This window comes from Gossypium hirsutum, chromosome A05 (assembly GCF_007990345.1).
Source record: "Gossypium hirsutum isolate 1008001.06 chromosome A05, Gossypium_hirsutum_v2.1, whole genome shotgun sequence".
In the NCBI taxonomy this organism is placed as follows: domain Eukaryota; kingdom Viridiplantae; phylum Streptophyta; class Magnoliopsida; order Malvales; family Malvaceae; genus Gossypium; species Gossypium hirsutum.
This window is the reverse complement of record NC_053428.1, coordinates 17,388,008-17,411,367: the sequence shown is the minus strand read 5'-3', so window position 1 is coordinate 17,411,367 and position 23,360 is coordinate 17,388,008. Positions and strand designations below refer to the sequence as shown.

Genomic DNA, 23,360 nt, shown 5'->3' with positions numbered 1-23,360 from the left:
ATCCTTTTACACCACCAGTTATACCCATGAATAATGCTTTCTTTGCTCTTGGGTCTAACTTAGATTCTTTTACATGATAATATGCAGTGGAACCAAAAACATGTAAAGAATCATAATCAGTAGCAGGTTTACCAGTCCACATCTCCATAGGAGTTTTTCTATTTATTGCAGCTGATGGCAATCGGTTAATTAGATGGCACGCATATGTAACTGCCTCAGCCCAAAATTCCTTGCCCAATCCAGCATTGGACAACATACATCGAACTTTCTCCAGTATAGTCCGATTCATGCGTTCTGCCACCCCATTCTGCTGTGGTGTATCTCGAACAGTGAAGTGTCGCACAATGCCCTCATCTTGACATACTTGTAGAAATGGATCATTTTTGTACTCAGTACCATTATCTGATCGAAGTCGTTTGACCTTTCGACCTGTCTGAGTCTCCACCATCTTCTTCCACTTCAGAAATGCATCCAAAACTTCATTTTTTCTTTTCATTAGATACACCCATACTTTTCTTGAATAATCATCAAGAAAAGTGACAAAATAGTGCATACCTCCCAAAGAAGCCATTTTGGTAGGTCCCCACACATCACTGTGAACATAGTCCAGAATTCCTTTCGTATTGTGAATTGCTGAACCAAATTTTACCCTCGTCTGCTTGCCCAGAACACAATGTTCACAGAATTCCAATTTGCAAGAATTCGCACCTTTCAACAAGCCTTGCTTCGCCAAAGTCTGCAAAGCTTTTTCACCAGCATGTCCCAATCGCCTATGCCATAACCTGGTAGCCTCTGAATCTGCATCTTTCGCAGAAGCTGTTGATGTTGATCCAATAACTGTACTTCCATTTAAATAGTACAAGTTATTTCTTCTAGTGCCTTTCATCACCGTCAATACCCCAGCTACTACCTTTAGTAATCCATCTCTCAAAGTGATTGTGAGCCCTTTAGATTCTAGGGCCCCTAATGAGATGAGATTTTTCTTCAAGCTGGGTACATAGCGAACATCTGTCAGAACTTGGATTGAGCCGTCATGGTTCTTCAATTTGATTGTACCTACACCCATTGTCTTACAGGCACTATCATTGCCCATAAAAACAACTCCACTTTCTAGTTCTTCAAGACTAGAAAACCAGTCCTTATTAGGACACATATGGTAAGTACATCCCGAATCCAATATCCACTCATCCGTTTGACATGCCATTGCCATGCCAACCAAGCTAAAGTCTGACTCCTCATCATGCTTCGCTACACATGCATTAGAAATAGACTTGCCCTTTTGTAACTTAGGACAATTCTTTTTCCAATGCCCTTTCTCACGACAAAAGGCACATTCATCTTTGGTGGGTCTCCCTTTGGACTTACCCCTTCTACCAGGTTTGCTGCTGTGTGAACGACCTCTTACTGTTAAGACTTCTGCAGTTGTATCTCTGTGATCTCTTTTATCTTTCTTTCGAGTCTCAGATCTATACAACGCACTACAGACTGCATCAAATGTGATTGAATCTTTCCCATGAAGCAATGTGGTGGTAAGATGATCATATTCATCAGGAAGGGAATTCAACAACAATAATGCCTTGTCTTCATCTTCAAATTTCTCATCCAAATTTAGCAAGTCTGCTAAAATTTTATTGAATGAGTTCACATGGTCATTCATCGACATACCGGGTGCATACGTGAACCGAAAAAGTTTCTTTTTCATATAAAGCCTATTTTCAAGACTTTTTGTTAGAAACTTTTCTTCCAATGTATCCCACAGCTTCTTCGCTGATGTCTCCCTCATGACGGAGTACTTCTGCTCTTTGGCCAAACATAGGCGGATTGTACCACACGCCTGTCTATTGATCTTGGCCCACTCCTTGTCATCCATCTTGTCAGGTTTTTCTTGAAGGGCTATATCCAGCTCTTGCTGACATAAGACATCCAGGATCTCACACTGCCAAATACCAAAATTATTGGTACCGTCAAATTTCTCTACTTCAAATTTTGCATTTGTCACAGTAGTCCTTGCTGATGACGATGCTGCTGCCATTTTTCTCCTCAATCCCAACTACTGTATACGTGAACAGTACCGTATACGCGAATAGTGCCGTATACGTGAATAGTACCGTATATGTGAATAGTGTCGTATACGTGAATAGTACCGTAAACGGTCGTATTCCCCAAGTACGAACCTGGCTCTGGTACCAATTGTTGCGCGGAAGCGTGTGAAAGAGTAAAATTATTGTACTGAAAAATCACACTAAGTTCAATTCCCAGGAAAGAGAGGTGGATCACGAGGATCGCTTACATACCAGATCTTTCCTAGCCAGAATATCCCTCTATCGTAATTTAATAGCACAATAAATCACTACAATGACACTTGCAAAATATGCAGAACAAAAATAAAGAACACTAGAATTTTAACGAGGTTCAGCAAATTTTGCCTACGTCCTCGGGCACTACCAAATATATTTCACTCCAAAAATACAAGTGAAAGTTTACAAATAGGGAGAGAGAACAATTGCCTTAAGTAGAGAATGGCAAGTGTGGGATGAAGAAAGTAAGAAATGGTTAGGCCTATTTATAGTTGAGGTTCAAGGATCAGCTTGCAATGTCCCTATACAATTAGGGACCAAAATTGCAATTATCCCATGCCAACTTTTAACCCAACTTGCCAACCAATTTTACTTTCTACTTTCGGTGCCCACCCTTTTTTACTTTTCAAACAATGGGTGGGTTCCAATAACTCCATTAATTTCCCTCCTCTTCCTATTAATTGCTTGCAGTGAAGTTGCTGGACCTGTACTCCGTACCTTCGGCTTTGATTCGTAATGTATGTTGGATATTATTTGATAATAAAAGCATACGTGTGGGTCATATCAATTATCAAATCATTGTCATGTTTGCATCTGATTTTTATTTTTATTTTTATTTTTATTTTTTTAGAATTCTACTTCGAAAACAAAAAACAAAAAAATTGACAACAATTTTGATTTTAAGATTTTTAAGTCTCATAAGTTTATTTTAACATATTATGATTGATTAGTTTAATTTACTAAAGTGATTGATTATAATTATTCGAAAAAAAAATATTAATTATAATTATAGAGATTATAATATCTAATTTATAATTCATATTTAGGATTAATAATTTTCTCTCAATAATATCATTTTTAAAATTTAAATTTAAATTCTTCTCTTAAAAATATAATAAGAATTACCATTGCTTGTAATAAAATCTTTAATCAACTCTTTTTTTTTATCTTTACCATTATCACTGATATTTATTTGTCATGAATTGAGTTAATTCAATTCGGATCAATCCATCACATGATGTAACCAAAACTATTATTAAAGTTTGATTCCAAGATTGATACATAGAGAGAGATGTAAGGAATGTAAAAAGCATCATTCATATGCTTATAACAGTCCAAGAACATGTTGATAAGCTTTTCTTTTCATGGATTTCAGACAACACAAGCAGGACCGCGCACCCACGAAACGACTTTTTCTTAAAAGGAAAATACAAATAATTGTGCTTTTGGTTCGGAAATCCAACGGCTGTGAATGTAGCAGTAGTGGTCAATCCTTTATTTAATCAACCAGAAATAGAAAACGTGAAAATGTAAAACCACTCATTGAGTGGCATTTATGTTGATAAGAGCTAGCGTTGTCTATCGTCCTCTAATTTTCATTCATAAAAATAAAATGGAAAAATAGGCTTCGTATTTGCAATGATATCAATAAATTATTGAATTATCTATAATATTATAATGTTTTTAAGTAAATTATTAGTTTTTTTAATAAAATTACTGAGTTTATTTTAAAAGAATCTCTTACAACATTATTGTTTTTATTTTTACACAATTTTGTTGAGTTAACGAAAAATTGATTTTAAAAAGCAAATTGACTTAATGCTTGCTTCCCTTCACCCTCGTTAAAAGAATATTAGTTAAATTCTACTATTAGTCTATATACTTTATAAAAATTATATATTTAATTTATGTATTTTTATTTGATAGTATTTTTTAAAATTTTTAAATTCCAGTCTTCACCAAATAATAATTGTTAAGTTCATTAAGTAAAGTTCTATTATTTCTAAAATTTAACGTGCCAAACATTTTATCGTATGTATAATGTCATGGTAACTTATTATTTCTAAATATTAGTCTCTAAAAATTCCAGTTAATCGATTAACAATGGATATTTATGTCAAAGACTTAAATTTTAAATGTAAGAAAGTATAGGGATTTAAAAAGATCCAATTGAAAAAAATAGATTAAAACTACAACTGTATGCATAGTATATAACTAGTAATTATATTCAACCAAACATATTTAATTACTACTATTTGAGTCTAGTTTAAATTTTTAAATTTTAAAAAATACAAAGACTAAAATTGATAAATTCAAAAAATACAAAAAATTAAATTAAATTAAATTAAAATATAAAAACTACATTCATAAATTTTACAAAATATAAGGACTAATGGCAAGATTTAACCAAAAAATTCCATTATTATTAATAATTTACTAGCACTAGTAATCCATGATTAAAACATGCACGCTAAGCGCTGAACCTACTTTTTATAAAATAAAATTTCAAACGCTTACACAAACATATACACGTACTCCTTCAATTTTATAAAAAAAAATTATTTTTATTTTTTAATCTTTAAATTTGTATATTTTATTAAATCACTACAAAATAAATAAAAAATTTAATATTTTTTTTTGAACTTTGTTGACGTTGCATACATGTAGATTGTCACATGAATGATACGTGAACATTTGATTAATTTTTAAAAATTTTAAAAATTTAAAAAAACTATAAAACTATTTTTAAAGATTAAAAATCATTAAAATTATTAAAAATCAAGTAGTTTAATCCCTGTCTTCAGTTAAAGTAATGAAATATTATGTATTTGTATTTTAAATGATTTCAATAAAAGTCGGAAGCTGATAAATGGAAGACATGTGCAACGAAAAGAAATCGAAGAGATTACGATAAACAGAGTATGACCAGATTGTTTTCAGCTTCTCTATCAAAAAAGTTAAAAGATGTTGATAGTCATTTTTCGTTTTCGACAAGGTTTTTAAGGGATCCAGAATATTTAGATTATTCGACAATTTTACAAACGATAAAAAATTGACTCTAATTAACACTCTTAATTGTGCACTACATTATCCAACTGCAACCCAATTAAACCATGCCAATTTTTTCTTTAATAAAATAAAATTATCATCTCTGATCGAGTTATATTTAACAATCATATTAAGAGATGATCTTCATCTTTCTCGTAATTCAAACATGAGATGAAGTGCTGGTTTCATGCTAGAGTGAAATTTAACTAGACTTAATAAAATGATAACCAAAGGAAATTACAAAAGAAATTTTTTAACTAAAACGGGAAATAAGGAATAAAGGTGGAGACGTTTGAAATTCCCAGTAATGGGACTTATATTTATATAGAGAGTTGGTGCTTAAAAGAAAGATAAACAATGAAGCACCAAATTTAGTAGAATCCATATCCAAAATTCATTGAAAAATGTAAAGGGCTCGGAAACAGAACATGTTTTTCTCTTGGTGAGATGATGATGATAGCATGGCCATGGTTAACTAGGTAAGGGAGATTGAAACCGTGACTTGTTCCATGTTTGAGTATTTATTGTCCCTTATCTCAGGGCCAAAAGAACAATGAAAGAAGACCAGCTGGTTGTTAGTTTCCAGAATCGAATAGCAAACAGGAAGAGACATTAATGAATTTGAAAATGTTGATGCTGGTTGTGGGTCAGGTGATGAACACATCATGTTGAGATGCAAAACCAGCTAAAGGACTCGTAGCTAAAAAAAGATAATAATAAAGAATTAATTTCATTCACATACATGTGTTGCTGCATAAAATAAAATAAAAAATTGTAAGAAGCAAGCGGATCTTGCCTCCTTGCAGAACCATATCAACAAGACAGCAATAACAACAAGAAGACGAGACAAAAGCAAATGATTCATTAATACAAGGCATTGAATGTAGTACCACCGTGCGCATTATTATATAATATTTGTATATATGGATTTTATGGCATTGAAAACTAGTAGTGTTTGTTGCTACCGAAGGGTGATGAGTTGTGATTGTGGAGAGGAGACACAGCAGAAACATTTTGGCGATAGTTGTGGGGATCGAGATCGAGTTAGTTCATGTTGCTTGCTTCCAATTGATATTTAAAATGATCGAGATTCCTCATGTCTGCCCTCAACCTGTAATATATATGTTGAGCAGATGGTAAGGGGACTACAGCAAATAGCTAAGCAGAGTTGAAACACAAATCGCTTTTGCAAAACAATAAAATGGCAGCCTCTTACCATGCTCGATCAAACAGCTTGCCCTCAAGGCAACACCCCATCGTTTCACAAATCGACGACAACTTGAACCGATTGAGGGCATCTCAATCAGCCTCTACATCATCATCAATAGGCCACGATCTAAATGGTCTTCAGGATTTGCATGAATATGTTGATGTATTGCTTCAATTTCCCCTCACTCAACAAGCTCTAGTCCAAGAGAAGCAAAGGGAAATGGTTGAAGAGCTTTTGGATGGATCTCTCATGCTCTTGGATGTATGTACCACTGCTAGGGATGCCTTGTTGCAGACAAAAGAATGCACACAAGAGCTTCAATCAATTTTGCGCAGAAGACGTGGAGCCGAAGGGCTTGCTAATGAGTTTAGGAAATACTTAACATCTAGGAAAGCCATGAAAAAGGCAATCTGCAAGGCCTTAAAGAACTTGAAGCATATACAGAACAAACTCGGTACTCCTGGCGAGAATGGAGCTGTGATTAGCATCTTAAGAGACGTAGAAGCAGTTACCATCAGCGTGCTAGAGTCCGTATTGTCCTTTATTTCAGGGGCAGGGGCAGAATCAAAATCGAGCCGTTGGTCGCTGGTTTCGAAGCTAATGCACCAGAAGAAAGTAATGTGCGAGGAAGAACAGAAAGCAAATGAAATTTTGAGTGCTGAAGCTGCAGTGCGTTCCTGCATCAAATCCGAAAACATGAAGCATGTCGAGAACGTGCAAAAGGAGCTTCAAAGCTCAGAGTTGAGCATCCAAGATCTTGAAGAAGGCCTTGAAACCCTTTCCAGGCGTATGATCAAAACTAGAGTTACTGTTCTTAATATCATCAGCTGTTAAATATTGGCATCGCAGTTGTACATATACTGTAATTTTAGAGGTTATACAATAGAAAAGAAATACAAAGATTAGGCAATCTTCTTTCTCAAAATTCTAACTCTTGTGAAATCATTTAGTTATATTTCCAAAATGGTTGCAGAAATCAAGCATATTCAACAATGAACAAGAAAAAATTTGAAAAATACTTTTATCCAGCACATGCTAATATCCAAAATTTACACCCGAATCCGAGTAACTTAGACCTACCTTTAATTTTACCAAGTTGAATTATAGAGCCTCATCATCACAATTGGTATCTTGGAATATCTCATGAAACATTTCTATGGATATGTGAGTTGCCAGGATTCCTCTTGTCCCACTGAAGACAATGGAAGACTCGCTAAAAATTAAAAACTCGATGCCCATCAGTTTATCACATGGAAGATGGCAATGAAAAGATGCTAATTTGATATTATGTTAATCATAAAATTTTCTTATGTTAGGGGAAAAGGAAGCAAGGATCAGAAGTGGATCGTGTTCAACTTCAAACCCTTCTTTACTTGGTTATCAAATTGCATGAAAAATAATGGTAAGTGCTAACACACACGTGGAAATAATGAATTGGTTGTCTGTTTTTCCTTAATAAATTTGAAAAATGTCACCAACTCCCGTGCATTGGCAACTAGGATGGTTTCAACGTGTGCAAAGAAATGGCAAGGATATATATATATATATAAATTGAAGTGCTTGGATAGTGAGCTGGAGAGATGGTAGAGGGGAGACATTGCGACACCCTTTGATCGAGATCTTAATCATGTCAACATTAGCAGATAGAAGAAGCATTTGAGATTCCCTTTGTCTCCATGGATTGATATGCATATACATATATATAACTTGGGAGCAGATGCCTAGTATTTCAGTGAAAATTGCAAGAAACATTGATTCAACAAATAGGCTTCTTTTCTCAGAAGAAAAACAATGGTAGCCACTCGATCCAACAGTTTCCCCCGCTCATCTAGACAACACCCATTAGCAACAGAAGTTAATGAGCATTTGAATAGATTGAGGGCTTCTAAAGAGGCATCTACTTCATCATCATCATCAATAAGCCATAAACTAAATGGCTTTCAAGATTTGTATGATTGTGTTGTTAAGTTTCTTCAGCTGCCTCTGTCCCACCATGATTTAGCCCATGAATGTGCTGACGAGTTGTTGGATGGTTCTCTTAGACTCCTCGACCTTTGCAGCACTGCTAAAGATATTGTGCTGCAAACAAAAGAAAGCGCAAATGAACTTCAATCGGCTTTGCGTCGAAGGAAAATCGGTGAATCCGAGATTGTAAGTGAAGCAAGGAAATACATAAGCTCCAGGAAAGTTGCCAAAAAGACTATCCACAAGGCATTGGGAAACTTGAAGGTCATACAAAGGAAAAACACAGTCTCACCTTCTGAAACTGTTAGTATGCTGAAGGAGATTGAAGCTGTGACATGTTCTATGTTTGAGGATTTGTTATCTCTCATCTCCGGACCAAAGCCTGGAAGTTGGTTATCAGTTTCGAAACTATTGCATCAAAGAAGAATAGCGTGCGAAGATGCTGCAAGAAACGTGAATGAATTCGAAAAGGTTGATGTTGCTTTGAAATCCTTCGGAATAACCAAATCTGAGATCATAAATCTTGAGATTCAAAACCAGCTAAAAGACTTGGAGCTATTTATTCAAGATCTTGAAGATGGACTTGAATGCCTCTTCAGGTGTATGATCAAAGCAAGAGTTTCGCTTCTTAACATCCTTACCCTGTAAAAAGGCAAACCCAATTTTGGATTACATCATGTATAGAAATCAAATATACATACATATAAATGAAGTACTCTTTTCCATTTCCATACGATAAAAGCTCCCCGTTTTGGTCATACTATTACCATCATTGCCTGTTATTTTTCCTCTTTCAGTAGCATTTGTTTTAACCTTCTTTTCTTCCTGAGAAAACAAAAAAGTTACATAAAACAGTAACAAGATAGTAATGAAACAAAGTTAACCTTGGGTTTTTGTATTTTACTTTCTTCTTAAATATGATGCAATTAATTTATCAAGTTTGAGGCTGTTAAGATTCCTTTTGTCTCTAAATTAAACAACAATCAATTCATTCACACAGATGCATGCACTTTAAATCTACCGCACGTTTCAGTTGATAAAAAATGGTGAGGCCAGCTTATTGCCAAATATCAACCATTAAACTCCACCCTTTTCTTTTTCTATTTGTTGGCAATATGTGTAAAAATTATTAAGTTTATATGCAGATATTGCCTCCCTCCCCCACAACAAGATAATCATATGCTAAAACTTCACCCATTTTTCTATTTATTGGCAACATGTGCAACATCCACATATTGCATGCAAATCCCTTGTTTCCAAAGGTTGAATTGCAATACGAGCAACCAAAAAAAATGACTCTCCAAACATAAGTGAGTTTATGTAAATATAATTTAACATTTTTCGTAAAGAAAATAGTATTAACAAATAGTTCACAACACCTTATATATCCGAGCAGAATCGTGTAGCAAAACACAAGAACTGCATTGTTGTCGAAATGTGTAGAAGCATGGTGAAGCAGTTATCACAACAATCTTCTTTAATTTAACATTGAACGGAATATGCAATTGAAATTATGCTTCACTTGGTCTTCTAGCCTATAGAGACTAGATCTCTTAAAAAATGATAAGTTCAAAAATGTTAGCTCTTAACTAAGGAAAAATAAATGTGAGCCTATTACTAAGTCAGGGTATGCACAAACTATTAGAAGTTGATTCATTTAATGAATGTATGTATGTCGATTAAGCAAAACCCAAATCATAAACAAGATTTGTGAAATATTTAGAGAGTACCACGAATTATTTTTCATTATATTAGAAGATACAATTATATATGTTAATTCGATTTGAAATTTAGATGAGATAAAATCCACCACATGTTATATACTCACTCTTGGTGGTGGTGCAATATTGTGGAGATCAACCAATCTATTATAGCAAAATCTATCATGAACTCAGAGTTTATTCTGTCTAACACATGCCGTGATAAATGGAGTTATAATCTTTGGATTATATAGTCCAAAGTGAATTTGGCCAATTCTTTGACTAAAACCACTAGGGAAGAAACTAGTGACTGAAACATAGAGGGGAATGTAACTTTGGTTGAAGGATAAGCAAGGGCAAAACCCGAAAATTTTTTAGGGGGTCCGAAATTAAATTATAATTTTTATGATAGAAAAAATTGTAATTTACCATTTTAATAGACTATATATTTATAATTTTTAAAGTATTAAATTAAATTTTTATATATTTAGGGAGGCAAAGTGCAATTTTACTTTTACTATTTTAAAATTTTAAAAAATTTAGAGGGACATATGAAAATATTTTCATTGTAGGGGGGTCGGGGCCCCTGCCTGCACCCATTATTTTGCCATTGAGGATAAGATTAGCAATGATGGAAACCCAATCTATTTGATTGGAGATCCCATGAATTAGGTTCGTATAAGTAATAACAAAGTCATTGGTTGATCTGTAAAGCACTGTAAGATTATGTTCCTCCTATCGTGTAAATAGTGTTAAAACTACATGGCTAGTAAAGATGAGTAAAAACTCTTAATCAAATTCATATCCCTTATAAATAGTGTACTAATATACAGAATACACTTGATGGATTGACATATATGAATGTGAAGTGAGACCACTTCTATAAGATATTTGACAAAATCTTTAAAGCACTTTTGAAAACTAAGCACATGCATAGCCTATTAGTGCACAACTATGTTGAACAACAATAATATAAGTATAACGTGATTGATTATAAAGATTAAATATGTTCTAAAAAGCCTATCACACACAAATTAAAAAAAATTGAGTGATGCTGCCTGACGCACCAACAACAAAACTAAAAAATATTTCTTTTTGTTTTATTCTCCCACCGTGTATACCTGTATTTTGACGAGTATGTTCATAAAAACATATCAGTGTCGCTCGACATTGTAGTGACACCAAAGATACATATATAATTTAAAAGCTTAATGATTGTCAAATGATTGACCGAAAATTGGGGCGGTGCTGCTATCGTGTAATTAAAATTTTTCAACCTATTTTTGTAATTAATTAAAATTTTAATATTACTTTTATAAAAGTTCATCTAAATAATAAATTTAAGAGTTAAAAAAATACATTTTGTACAAAAAAAGCATTTAAGCTTTTAGAAAAAAAATTATATTATAGAATTCTTAATGACGTCCCAAAAAAATCAATTAAATCCTTTCGTTAATGAAAATCGTGACAGAAATTATAATTTAGTGCAAAAATATTTAAAAAAAGTTTATAATTTATAAAATTGTTAATAATTATTTAAATATGTAAATATATATATATGCTTTTACCAATAAATTATAATTTCTTCTATAAATCTATAAAATATTAGTTATTATATAAACCTTACGAAGAAATTATAACACTATTAATTATAAAAATTAAATATGTTCTAAAAAGCCTATCACACATGTTTGCATCTAGAAATCATAAATTTAGAACACATATGTTTAATTAAAAATCATATACAATAAATAATGAAATGTATGGTTTGAAATTGATCAATAATAATATATGGAATATGCACATTATTAAAATGAAAAAAATGGATTAAATTGTTTATCATTTTGTTGTCATTAATCATAAGTCGATGCCGAGTTAAATTGCAATACCAACTCAATCAAATACATTATTTTTTTAACATTAATATCATTATAAGTTCTTATCATATTTGTTCTTTTTGATATAATACCTAGAACTATCAATAGTCTTTCCCCAACTTTTAAATAGGAGGATAATGAGCTTTAGCGTAATCGGACCCATGTCTTCTTGCATTGCCAATAATGTCGATGCAAATCAAGCTAAGACTCAATCGGATGAAGGTAATAAAATGTATATAATAAAATTAAAATGTATAAAAATATAAAATAAAAACTTAAGTTAAATAATAAATTAAAGGTTTTGTTAATGTAATTGACATGTTTTAATAATTTTTAAGTATAAAGAATAAAATAGCCTTAAATAATATTATTTATTTTAATTACAAAAAAATAATAACCTAATTGAAGATGAGACCAACTCAACCAAAATCTTTAAGTAATAGTATGAATATATATTAGTAATTTTCTGGAATTTTAGTTGAATATTATAAATGTTGTTCATTATGCCATCGTCTGCTTCAGGACCTTGTAATATTAAACCAGTCCAAGCCAAGGAAGGCATTGACAGGCTTTTTTTTTTTTGGGAACATTTTAATTGCTTTGTTGTAAACTTATAAATTATAATTTTTTATAATTTATTAATAAAATTTTATTTTTTAGTTTTTTTAAATATTTAATTTTTATAATATTTTCATTTTTTTTATTTTTAATAATGTTTATAATTTTTTGAAAATTTATAGTTTTGTACTCATCTTGAATGAATTCACGCACCTAATTTTTAAAAATTCTCGTTTGCTATACCAACATGCCATGTTAGCGTCATTTACATTCTAACCAATCAGCTGACAGTTTCCGTTAACAGAAAGGCCTAATTGATTTTTTGGAGTCATTAAAGACTCAATAGCATGAATATTTTCCTTAAGATTTAATTGCTTTTTTAGTTTTCTATAAGAGTTTTTTTTTTTACTTTTAAGCCTAAATAATATTATAATAGGTTTGTCGATTGAGTCTTAACTCGACCGGCGTCGGCGTCGGCATCGTTGTCAATGTAGGAGGATGCAGATTCGAGTATGCTGAAACATATTATTCTCCTATATATGAGTTAGGAGGGACAATGAGTAATTCTAAACATTGTGTCAAAATGAGTCTTTATGATCAAAATCTATAATGAAATTGCTTAAAATAAATATTATAAAAGTTTATTATTGTTTTATTATGACCCGATTGAATTGATCAAACCAAAAATAAGTAGTTTAACCATTGATCTAATTCTAAAAATATTATTTTTAACTAGTAACACTTATATAACGAAAATAAAAATAGTTTGAGCTTAAACCAATCGAAATTATTTTTATCCGACTCCACATTCATTAAATTATATTTAAACTATTTTTAATTAATTTAATTCACTTTTTTATTTTTAATGAAAAATTTATCATTCTTCCCTCGCTCTTTTTTTTTCCTACAATAATTTATTGTGGAATTACGGAAAAGGTTGTTAAAATTTAAAAATATGTTAACGATGAAATATCCTTAAAAACAATCTCAAATTAATCTACTCATATAGTTGGTTTTTTAAAAGTAGATGAATATTTGGCTAACAACTTTGAGAAGGTTGGACTCGTACATTAATGCATTGCTTGAGAGCGGGGGATAGTCATTGAATATTGAAATCATATTAAGTTTCCTGGATCCCTCAACGTTAACAGTGACTCAGGTGTGATGTTGCATGGATGACGTCAGCCACGTGGAGAACATGGAAATAGGCTTATTTGTGCCACGTGGCACTAGGACACACGTGTACTGTTGGACGATTACATCTATAATATAATTAATTAATTTAATTTAAAATAATTATTTGAATTTACCTTCTTTCTATCATATTATTAAACTCTAAATATAAATATAATTATAATTTAAAATAATTAGTTAATATTTAAATAATTGAGGTGATAATAACTAATGTAGTTTAAATAATAAAAAAACAAAACTTTATCAAGTTACTTTTTCGGGTAAATTAGTTAAAAAGGTTATTTTTAAAAATTAATTAAGAAATTAAGTCGTTCTTTTTAAGTCAATTTTGGTGATAGAAATAAAAATGTGTTTTGTTAGATGGACTTTCATTTGAGTTGGCAATCAGGGGTTGAAAGCATGCTTTGCAGGACATTGAAAATTTGTAAGATGAGTTGAAAATTAATTATAAAATTTTGAGAGGTTAAAATATAATTTTATAATTTTATTTTTTAAGAGATTAAAATTAATTTTTTCTATTTTTCGAAGACTAAAGTATAATTTTACAGTTTTTTATATAAATAATATAAAAAATTAATTACAAAAAATGTATGTGAATCAGATTAATTACGAAAATTTGATATAGTGTTCTAAGGGTACTGTCTGACATATTAGCATCATCAAATTGAAATGTGATGAATTAAAATATTCAGGGACCAAATATGAAAATTTCTTATTTAGATTGGCTGTTAAACTTTAAGCGTGCTAAAATTTCCTATTTTTGTATTTATAATTTCGCAATTTTTTTTATTTTTTTTTGGACTTTAAATACGCCCCTGACATGGAGAGTAAATATTGTACTAACGTGCAAGTTATAAAACCTTACCCACTTGCCTTAATTTTATATGGCTCTTGGTTTCTTACTTCTACCGCGGATTTAGTTCGGTATATCAAACTGTTCTCACTTCAAAATTAATTTAATCTTCATTTCACCACTCTCGCTTTGCTACTTATCTTCTCAGTTCAGATCTGTGAATTTCAGCTCCACCATAACAGCTAGAGATGGCCGACAAGCACAAGGTTCCATTTCCCTCTATACTTCCATTCTTTCAGTGTTAATTACCAGCAAACACCCGTTTCTTTTTCTTGTTAGGGCTTCTATTCATTCGTAAAAATTTATTCCTATTTTCGATTTTGTGGCTCCTTTTCTTTTTCCTTTGCCCTTAAATATATAACTCATCAAGTCATGCCCATTCTTCCGTGCCAGAACCCGAATACCTTATTTCCCTTTTCTCTTGTCAAATCAATCAGCAAAAAAATGCTTAATTTGTGATATAGAACTAGGCGGAATTTGAAAACAAAAGTTTATTTTAAAAAATATTTAGGGTTTTGTGTATTTTTTTTAGATATAAAACATGCTTTCTGATTTTTTAATATATGAACCTTTTTTTTTGTTAGATGATTAATGTTAGTAGTTTTATGTTTAAGTCTCGGCTTTAATTTCCTTTTTACTCACATTTGTTAATATTTATTTTTAATATTTTTAATTAATAAATATATTATTTTAAAGTTTTTTATTTTTAATTCGTCTTTTTAATTAATAATTTTATTTTTATTTTTTTAAAACATTAACTAATTTATTAATTAAAAAGATGAATTAAAAATAAAAAATTTTAAAATAATATATTTATTAATTAAAAACATTAACTAAAAATAAAAATAAAAAGCTTGAAACAATATGAAATAAAAAATACAAACATGCTTAAAAAAAAGACTAAAAAATAAAATCATTTTTATTTAACCATTTAACCAAGAAAGCTAACATTTTAAAAATAGTAATTAAAAATAAAAGTAAAACTTGAAACAATATAAAATAAAAAATTATATGGGTAAGTGAGGAGTCGAATCCGAAAGTCGAAGATAAAGCCACTAATATTTAAGAGAAGGGATTGTATTGAACTGTAATTCCACGTCATTCATTGACTGATTTTTTTCGTATTGATTTCTAGTATTTTTAGTTGAATTTGAATTTTTTCAAAGAAAAAGTTGAAAATCAGAAGGAAAATATTTGATTTGTTATTCTCCCGTTGAGAAGAGATAAGGATGAGGTGAAATCACAATTTCATACAATTACTTCTCAACATTTAAATATTTGACAAAAAAAAGTTGATGTATCGAAAGAATAAATTGGAGAAAAGTAGAAGCTGAGAGGTGTTTTTTAAAATCAGCATTTTTTTTTAAATTCGCTCATGTAACTAGGTCTTCCTGTAACACCCCTACCCGTATTCGTTGCCGGAATAGGGTACAAGGCATTACCGGAGTTTACAAATTAATTTAAATTTTTTTAATTCAATATAACCCCTTTATAGATATCCAGCCTTCCCTACAATTTTAAACCGAGACTAATTCACATCAACCAATCCAATTCAACATATTTTCAAGATAAATTCATGCATATTTATAAGATAACCTCATCACATACCAAAACCAAGATTTGTTAGCCATACCAATGGCTGACCTTACAATCATTTCACATTAACACCTTACAATCATTTCACATTAACATTTACTATATTAGCTTATACATGCCATTGATTTCCAAAATAAAGTTTTTTTATATACCGAAATCTTGAGGTTGATAGTGTGATATGTCTCCAACTGAATCCGCCCTCCAAGTTTTTAACACTATAAAACAGGGGAAAAAGAAACAGGGTAAGCACTTTGTGCTTAGTAAGCTCATGTAACAAGAATTATACTTACCTAATATTTTCAATACAATGCAATAAACATTCAAATATCCATTCAATATATTATTATCCTAACATGCACAAACTCAACATTCAAGTTAGTCCAATAAGTTCCATGTATCAATAATATATACCATGATTGATTAGCTCATCAATACCATGATTTCTATTCCCTTGTTATTTTTCCATATTTATCTCGTTAAATTTCTTAGAATTTCGATGGATTTTCAGAGGTACACTTTTAGTGTACAATTCCGGGTCCGTCAATTCATATTCATGTGCACACATTTCCATTTCAGAGAGTACACTCCCGCGAACCTCATCCTTACAGCGGGATTACCAGTCCAGGCTAAATCCCCTACAACGACAATTACTCTAATGAGCTTGGATTTGAATTACCAGTCTAGACTAAATTCAGACGCTAATTCAGATTACTCGTCTGGGCTAAATCCATTTTACACATATTCTTCGGGAGGGCTATATCAGGATAGGATCACCCGTCCTAGCTAGATCCTTTTTACCATCAATTCTTTTTCAGAGATCCATCAAACTTATTCATTCAACCGGGATTACTTCCCCTTTTTATCAAATATATCAATGTTTCATCAATTTTCATACAATAAACATTCAAATCATATTCACATCAATAACATACATTTCAAGCATTTAAGAATACAATTCAAGTTACACGAACTTACATCGATACTTGTTCATATACAAAAATCTACTAATCTCGAACTTTTTCTTTTCCTCGATCTATCTTCGTATTTAAATTTTTTGGATCTAAATAAATAAATTTAATCATCAATTTAATACATTTCATCTTCATATGTAACATTCTCTACAATTCCACTATTATTTATAGTTCATTCAAAGCTGTCTACTTGAGTCGTAGTCACTAAATTATTTATATTTTAAGCTACAGAACTCCAAATTAAGATCCGCTAATTTTCCCTAAAACTATACTCACGTATCTTCTTACAATAAAATTTTCAGAATTTTTAGTTTAATCAATAAGTACAGTTTATTCTTTAAATTCACCCATGTTCTACTGTCTGACAGTTTCGACCCTTCTTCACTAAAAATTATTTATCTCTTCATACAAGATTTTAATGATGTTCCCGTTTATTCATCTTGAAAATATATTCATTCAGGATTCTAAACATATAAATTTAAACCCCTAATTATTTTTATTCAATTTTTTATGATTTTCCAAAGTCAAAACAGAGGAACCTGAATTCATTCTGACCTTATCTCACAAAATTTATTATATCTCATGATTTATAATTTCATTGCTTACATCGTTTCTTCTATGAGAAACTAGACTCAATAAGCTTTAATTCTATATTTTGTTCATCCTCTAATTGAATTTTCACAATTTATGGTGACTTTTCAAATTTAGTCTACTGCTGCTGTCCAAAACTGTTTCCCCTAAGCTTTTAATAAATAATAATTTCGTCCCTACTCAATTAGCACTAGACTTTAATTCTAAACATTTTCATAATTAGGTCCTAAAAATCAATTTCTATTGAAATTACCTAATAAAATCATCTCATAAACAAATTAAAGCTTCAATTTCATGTTATTTCATTATAAACTTACAGCACTCAACCATGATGGCTTTCAATTTCATCCATGAAATCAAAAACTAATGAATTTAATAGTAGGATCTAGTTGTAAAAGTCTTAAAAACACAAAAATTATTAGCAAAAAGGCAAGGATTAACTCACTTGGTGCAAAATTATGAAATAACAGCTTAAAGAACCTCTCCTATGGCGCTTTGGCTGATGAGAATGAAGAGAAATCACAAGAAATCTAGATATTTTCACATTAGTCCTAATTTTATTTAGTTGATTATGCAATATTTGAATTTTGCCCTTAAATCATCCATTTTCTTGCTGAATTCATGCCCTGCTGGTCCAACCCAAATAAATTTTAGGTCTAATATTACTTTTTAAATCCTTTCTCATTAGACACTTAAGTTATTTAATCATCCTAGCCATTTTTACACCTTTTCTAATTTAGTCCTTTTTATTTAATACCCAAACATTAAAATTTCCTAACAAAATTTTAATACCACATTACTAAAATTTCATAAATATTTATAAAAATATTTTCAACTCGATTTTACGAGATCGAGGTCTCGATACATTGTTTTTACCCAATTTCTTCAATAATTTTTTTTCTAACTAACCACTAAATCGATAAAATTTTTCTATCGATATTTTTGTACAATTTTCCTATCATATCAATATTCATGCAAAAATATTAAAATAAATTTTTCTTTAAATCGGATTTATAATTATGAAATCACTATTCCAATAACCTTAAATTTAAGGTATTACGTACACTTTCATCATTAATAAGTAGTTATTTAACGCAATATATACTACGGACGAAGGTGACGATAATGGTGCTGACAGTCGACCTTCGGTGTCGTCGCTGCGACTTGAAAGTGGAGAAATTACTTCGTAAATTCCCTCGTGAGTATCTTCACTTTTATGCTTTGTACGCAATTATATGTACATATTTATTCCTATTTGTCATTTTGTATTGTGGCGCATTATTATTATTGAATTGAAACACAGTAATATAGTTAATTAGGTCTTGGGTGATCGTTGAGTGCACAAGGCGAGAAGTCTGAGTTGATATTTTATTATGGCTTTTGTGAACAATAGAAATACGAGACCAGACATTCAACGAGAAGGCCAACACGGTGACCATCAGTGTGGTTTGCTGCAATCCGGAGAAGGTGAGGGACAAATTACGTTACAAGGGTGGCTTTTCCATCGAGAGCATTGAGATCAAACCACCTCCAAAATCACCAGCCAGACGGGATTCTTCACTGCCGAAACCACCAGCTACTTTACCGCAGAAACCACCAGCTACTTTACTCCGGAAACCACCAGAAACACCGGTTTCTTCACAGCTGACGGCTGGTACGTGGGCTGGATTTTGTTGCAATGCATGTTATCATGGCCAACGTGGGGGCCCTTGCTACTTTGGTGGACCAACACCACCTCCATGCTATTGGACTTATAGTAGGCCCGTTTATGATAGGTGGGGCGGCGGCAGCTACAAGTATTGTTAGTCGAGCCATGGTGATTGTTTTATCGAACAAAACCCACAAGCCTGCTCAATCCTATGAAGTTGTAACATGGCTCTTGAGGGATGTTGCTAGCAATATTCTTCTACTTTTCTTCCCTGAAGAACAAAAATCTTCTGCACTTTATTGTGCTCTTTATCCTGTCCAACCTATAAATGTTTAACAGGTGTATGTTCTTATTCTTTTACATTAACAAGTTTCCCATCCAAAGCACGTGGCTGTTAACCTTTTTTTCTACCATAAACTGGTATATTACCATCCTTAATCAGCTAATAACTTAAACAAGATTAAGCTTCAGCATCACTTTTGATTTTTTTAGAACTAACATCATATGATATAGACAACATCTTTTACCTATTCATGATTCCTAATCATGAAAGTATAACTCTCCTGCAGATTTGTTTAATGGGATTTTTTACTCTCGAGTAATTTGAAGTTGGGAATAAAAGTTGTTAATTTCTTGACTAATACTTCCAAGCTCCAAACTGAGAAACAAGTTCTCTAATTTCTTACGGAAAATTCATGAGAAAAAGATTGTTCATAATTTTATGGCCAGATGCTTGAAAACAAAGAAGCTACAATCTCATTTCTTAGTTGACTTAATAAAAAGATTCAAAGAAACCAAATGAGTTAAAACGAATTATTGATTTTCAATCTACATAACATTTTTTTTTCCCACAATTTGAAACCATTATTTCGACGTGACAGTAATTTTCAGTTTCACTTCACAATCTCTTGTACCTACCAAAAAGAAAGATGCATATTTCCTGCTACAGAAATTTGTTCTCTCCAAGTCTAAGATTTTGGATCACACATAGCCAATGGCTAATTCATAATGACTAATGTGTTTCAAAATTATTATAACTTGTATGGGAATTAAGGATTATCAACCACATAAATGCTACCTAGAATATCAAACACATTGAAGAAGATGCCAATAAGCAAGGCTGTAACACCCTTAATCCGTATCCGTCGTCGGAATAGGGATTCAGAGTATTACCAAAATTTACAGATCATTTAACAGAAATTTCACTTGTAACAACATATAAAAGATAATCACGCTTTTACATATCATGATAGATATAATTCTTTTACTGTTTCTTTATAAACATTTATTATTCATTTCATTATATCAATTTTTTTCACGTACCATCATTTCCATATAATTCAGGTATATACCGGTGATAATTCATTTCAAACTTATATTATCTCATATCAGAACCTTACCCCTTGAATCATTTAAATATCAATGGGTACACTTAATTCAGCTCAATATCAATAATAACCATAAGTCTACAAATACTCATTTCATATGTCACTTATCAATCTTTGTCAAATTAGAGAACGTCTTACGAATTTGAGTCTGTCATTTGCTCAGTGCCACGATTCACCACTCGGTATGGTTTTCCTCATTGAAATACCATACCTACATTTTATACTCGGTATGGAAAATACCATACCTACGTTTCACAACTCGGTATGGGAAATGCCATACCTACATTTCTTAACTCAATATGGATAATACCATACCTATATTTCTCAACTCGGTATGGATGATACCATACCTACATTTCACGACTCGGTATGGATAATACAATACCTATATTTCGCACTTTACCATGGATCAACCATTGTCTTTTCCATCAATTCATCTTGTCACTGAAAATATTCAATTTGATCGTTTATTCAATTTTCACGCTCTTACATTATTCACGATTTTATCATCAATTCATATGAAATAACACATCATGAAATTCATAAAATTAACAAACGGTCACTAAAATTTAGTTATACAAACTCACTAGTACGATTTTTGTATTATAACGATAATCATAATTTCATATTAAATATTCCAAATAAAACATTATATCCTTTCTAATTCAACATTTATCGATTATAATCGGGCACGTGATCAATTTATACACAAGTCATTCATATATAAATGTATATTTTCCTCCTCCTCCTCTCCATCCACATCCTTAGTATAAACAACACACTTATAGGTAACATTATCCATAATTTTCACTATCTACTTATGTGAATATTCACGCTGTCCATCTGTGTTATAGTTACTAAATTATTTTTATCTTGAGCTACAGAATTCCAAATTAAGATCCATAAATTTTCCCAGAAACTAGACTCATATGTCTTCTTACCATAAAAATTTCATAATTTTTGGTTTAGCCAATTAGTACAGTTTATTCATTTAAGTTTCCCCTGTTTCACTATCCAACAGTTTTGATCTCTCTTCACTAAAAATTAATTATATCACAGTACAGAACTCGGATAATGTTCCCGTTGATTTCTATTGAAAATAGACTCATTAAAGATCCTAAGCATATAAATTTGAGCCTCTAATTAATTTTCTCCAATTTTTGGTGATTTTCTAAATTTAAAACAGGGGAATCCGAATTCATTCTGACCTTGTCTCATAAAACTCATTATAGCACATAATTTACAATTCAATTGCTTACACCGTTTCTTCTATGAGAAACTAGACTCAATAAGCTTTAATTTCATATATTATTCATCCTCTAATTCGATTTTTACAATTTATGGTGATTTTGTAAAATTATCCTACTGCTGCTGTCCAAAACTGTTTTAGTTCAAGATGTTTATTACCAATTTTCCTCTAAATTTCACAGGTCATACAATTCAGTCCTTGCTCAATTAGCTCATCTAATAAGCTAATTTTTCTCAATTAACATTTATTCCATCATTCTAAACTATTACACAACCTTTGAAAATTAGAATTTTAACACTAAACCTTAATTCACAACTTTCTCATAATTAGGTCCTAAAATCAATTTCTATTGAAATTACTTGATAAAATCATCAAACAATAAAATCAAAGCTTCAAATTCATTTTAATTCATCATAAACAGCCAACACTTGTCAATGATAACTTTTAATTTTGTCCATAAAATAAAAAACTAATGAATTAAACACTTGGACTTAATTGTAAAAGTCAAAAAATATAAAAATCTCAAAGAAAAGGGCAAGAATTGAACTCACATATGTCAAAGTATGAAAAACCAGCAGCTTTCAGACCTTCCATGGCGTTTTTGCTGAAGAAAAATGATGATATCTCCAAATTTTTCAATTTTGTCTTGTTTTATATGTTTAATTTGCAAAATTTCCCATTTTGCCCTTGTTTCTCTTTGTCTTTTTGCTGATTTTCTTACCCAGCCGTCCAGCCCATACAAATTGGGTCCAATTCCCTTTTAAATCCCTCCTTTTTAATCACTTAAACTATTTAATCATAATTGAATAAATTTCGCACTATTTTCAATTTAGTTTTTTTTAATTAATTGACTAACCAAACGTTAAAATTTTCTAACGAAACTTTAATACTAACTTAATAACACTCCATAAATATTTATAAAAATATTTATGGCTCGGTTTATGAATCTGAGATCTCGATACCTCGTTTTCAACCCAATTTACCTGATTAATTCTTTTAAAATCGCAAAATTCATTAATTAAAAATAATTCTTTTAGGCTCGTGCTTGGCCTATAATTATTATTTATTAAAATTTCTAAACTTACTCGTTGGATTTAGTGATCTCGAATCACTGTTTCCGGCACCACTGAAAAATTTGGCTGTTACAAAGGCTGACAATATTTGAATTGAAGAACTGGAGAAATTTGATAGCCAAGATAACAAACCCTTCCTTTATACTTCTTTATCACATTACAATCAACAAGTTAATATGTAAATTTTTGGGGCAATTTCCAAAGTAAGAGACAGAAGGAAAATTACATTGACGACCAAAAATATTGTAAAAAAGTAATATTTCAAGATAGAATTCACCAGTCCAAAGTAGATTTCAATTTCTTTATCATTAGTTGGGGCTTTGAAGGTATTTACCAAGAAAACAACAATTTTTTTTCTCAA

General features: G+C 31.1%; 3 protein-coding genes and 1 long non-coding RNA gene across 4 annotated transcripts; 3 read left to right on the top strand and 1 right to left on the bottom strand.

Moving 5' to 3' along the window:
• Positions 1-5,977: 5,977 nt before the first annotated feature.
• LOC107902439 (uncharacterized) lies at positions 5,978-7,251 on the top strand. Its single transcript, XM_016828622.2, has one exon. The coding sequence runs from the start codon at positions 6,328-6,330 to the stop codon at positions 7,168-7,170; it is 843 nt and encodes a 280-aa protein (XP_016684111.2). The 5' UTR covers positions 5,978-6,327; the 3' UTR covers positions 7,171-7,251.
• An 876-nt stretch (positions 7,252-8,127) lies between these two features.
• LOC107902672 (uncharacterized) lies at positions 8,128-8,949 on the top strand. Its single transcript, XM_016828811.1, has one exon. The coding sequence runs from the start codon at positions 8,128-8,130 to the stop codon at positions 8,947-8,949; it is 822 nt and encodes a 273-aa protein (XP_016684300.1).
• Positions 8,950-14,528: 5,579 nt separating this feature from the next.
• Positions 14,529-19,699, top strand: LOC107905696 (protein PYRICULARIA ORYZAE RESISTANCE 21). Its single transcript, XM_016832402.2, has 3 exons — positions 14,529-14,689; positions 18,758-18,839; positions 19,035-19,699. Exons 1-3 carry the CDS (start codon positions 14,672-14,674, stop codon positions 19,445-19,447), a joined length of 513 nt encoding a protein of 170 aa, XP_016687891.2. The 5' UTR covers positions 14,529-14,671; the 3' UTR covers positions 19,448-19,699.
• Positions 19,700-20,675: 976 nt separating this feature from the next.
• Positions 20,676-22,781, bottom strand: LOC107905697 (uncharacterized). The gene is made up of 2 exons (XR_001686585.2): positions 22,478-22,781; positions 20,676-21,121 (listed from the first exon to the last, which is right to left on the bottom strand). It is a non-coding gene; the product is annotated as an uncharacterized lncRNA (long non-coding RNA).
• Between the last annotated feature and the right edge of the window lie 579 nt (positions 22,782-23,360).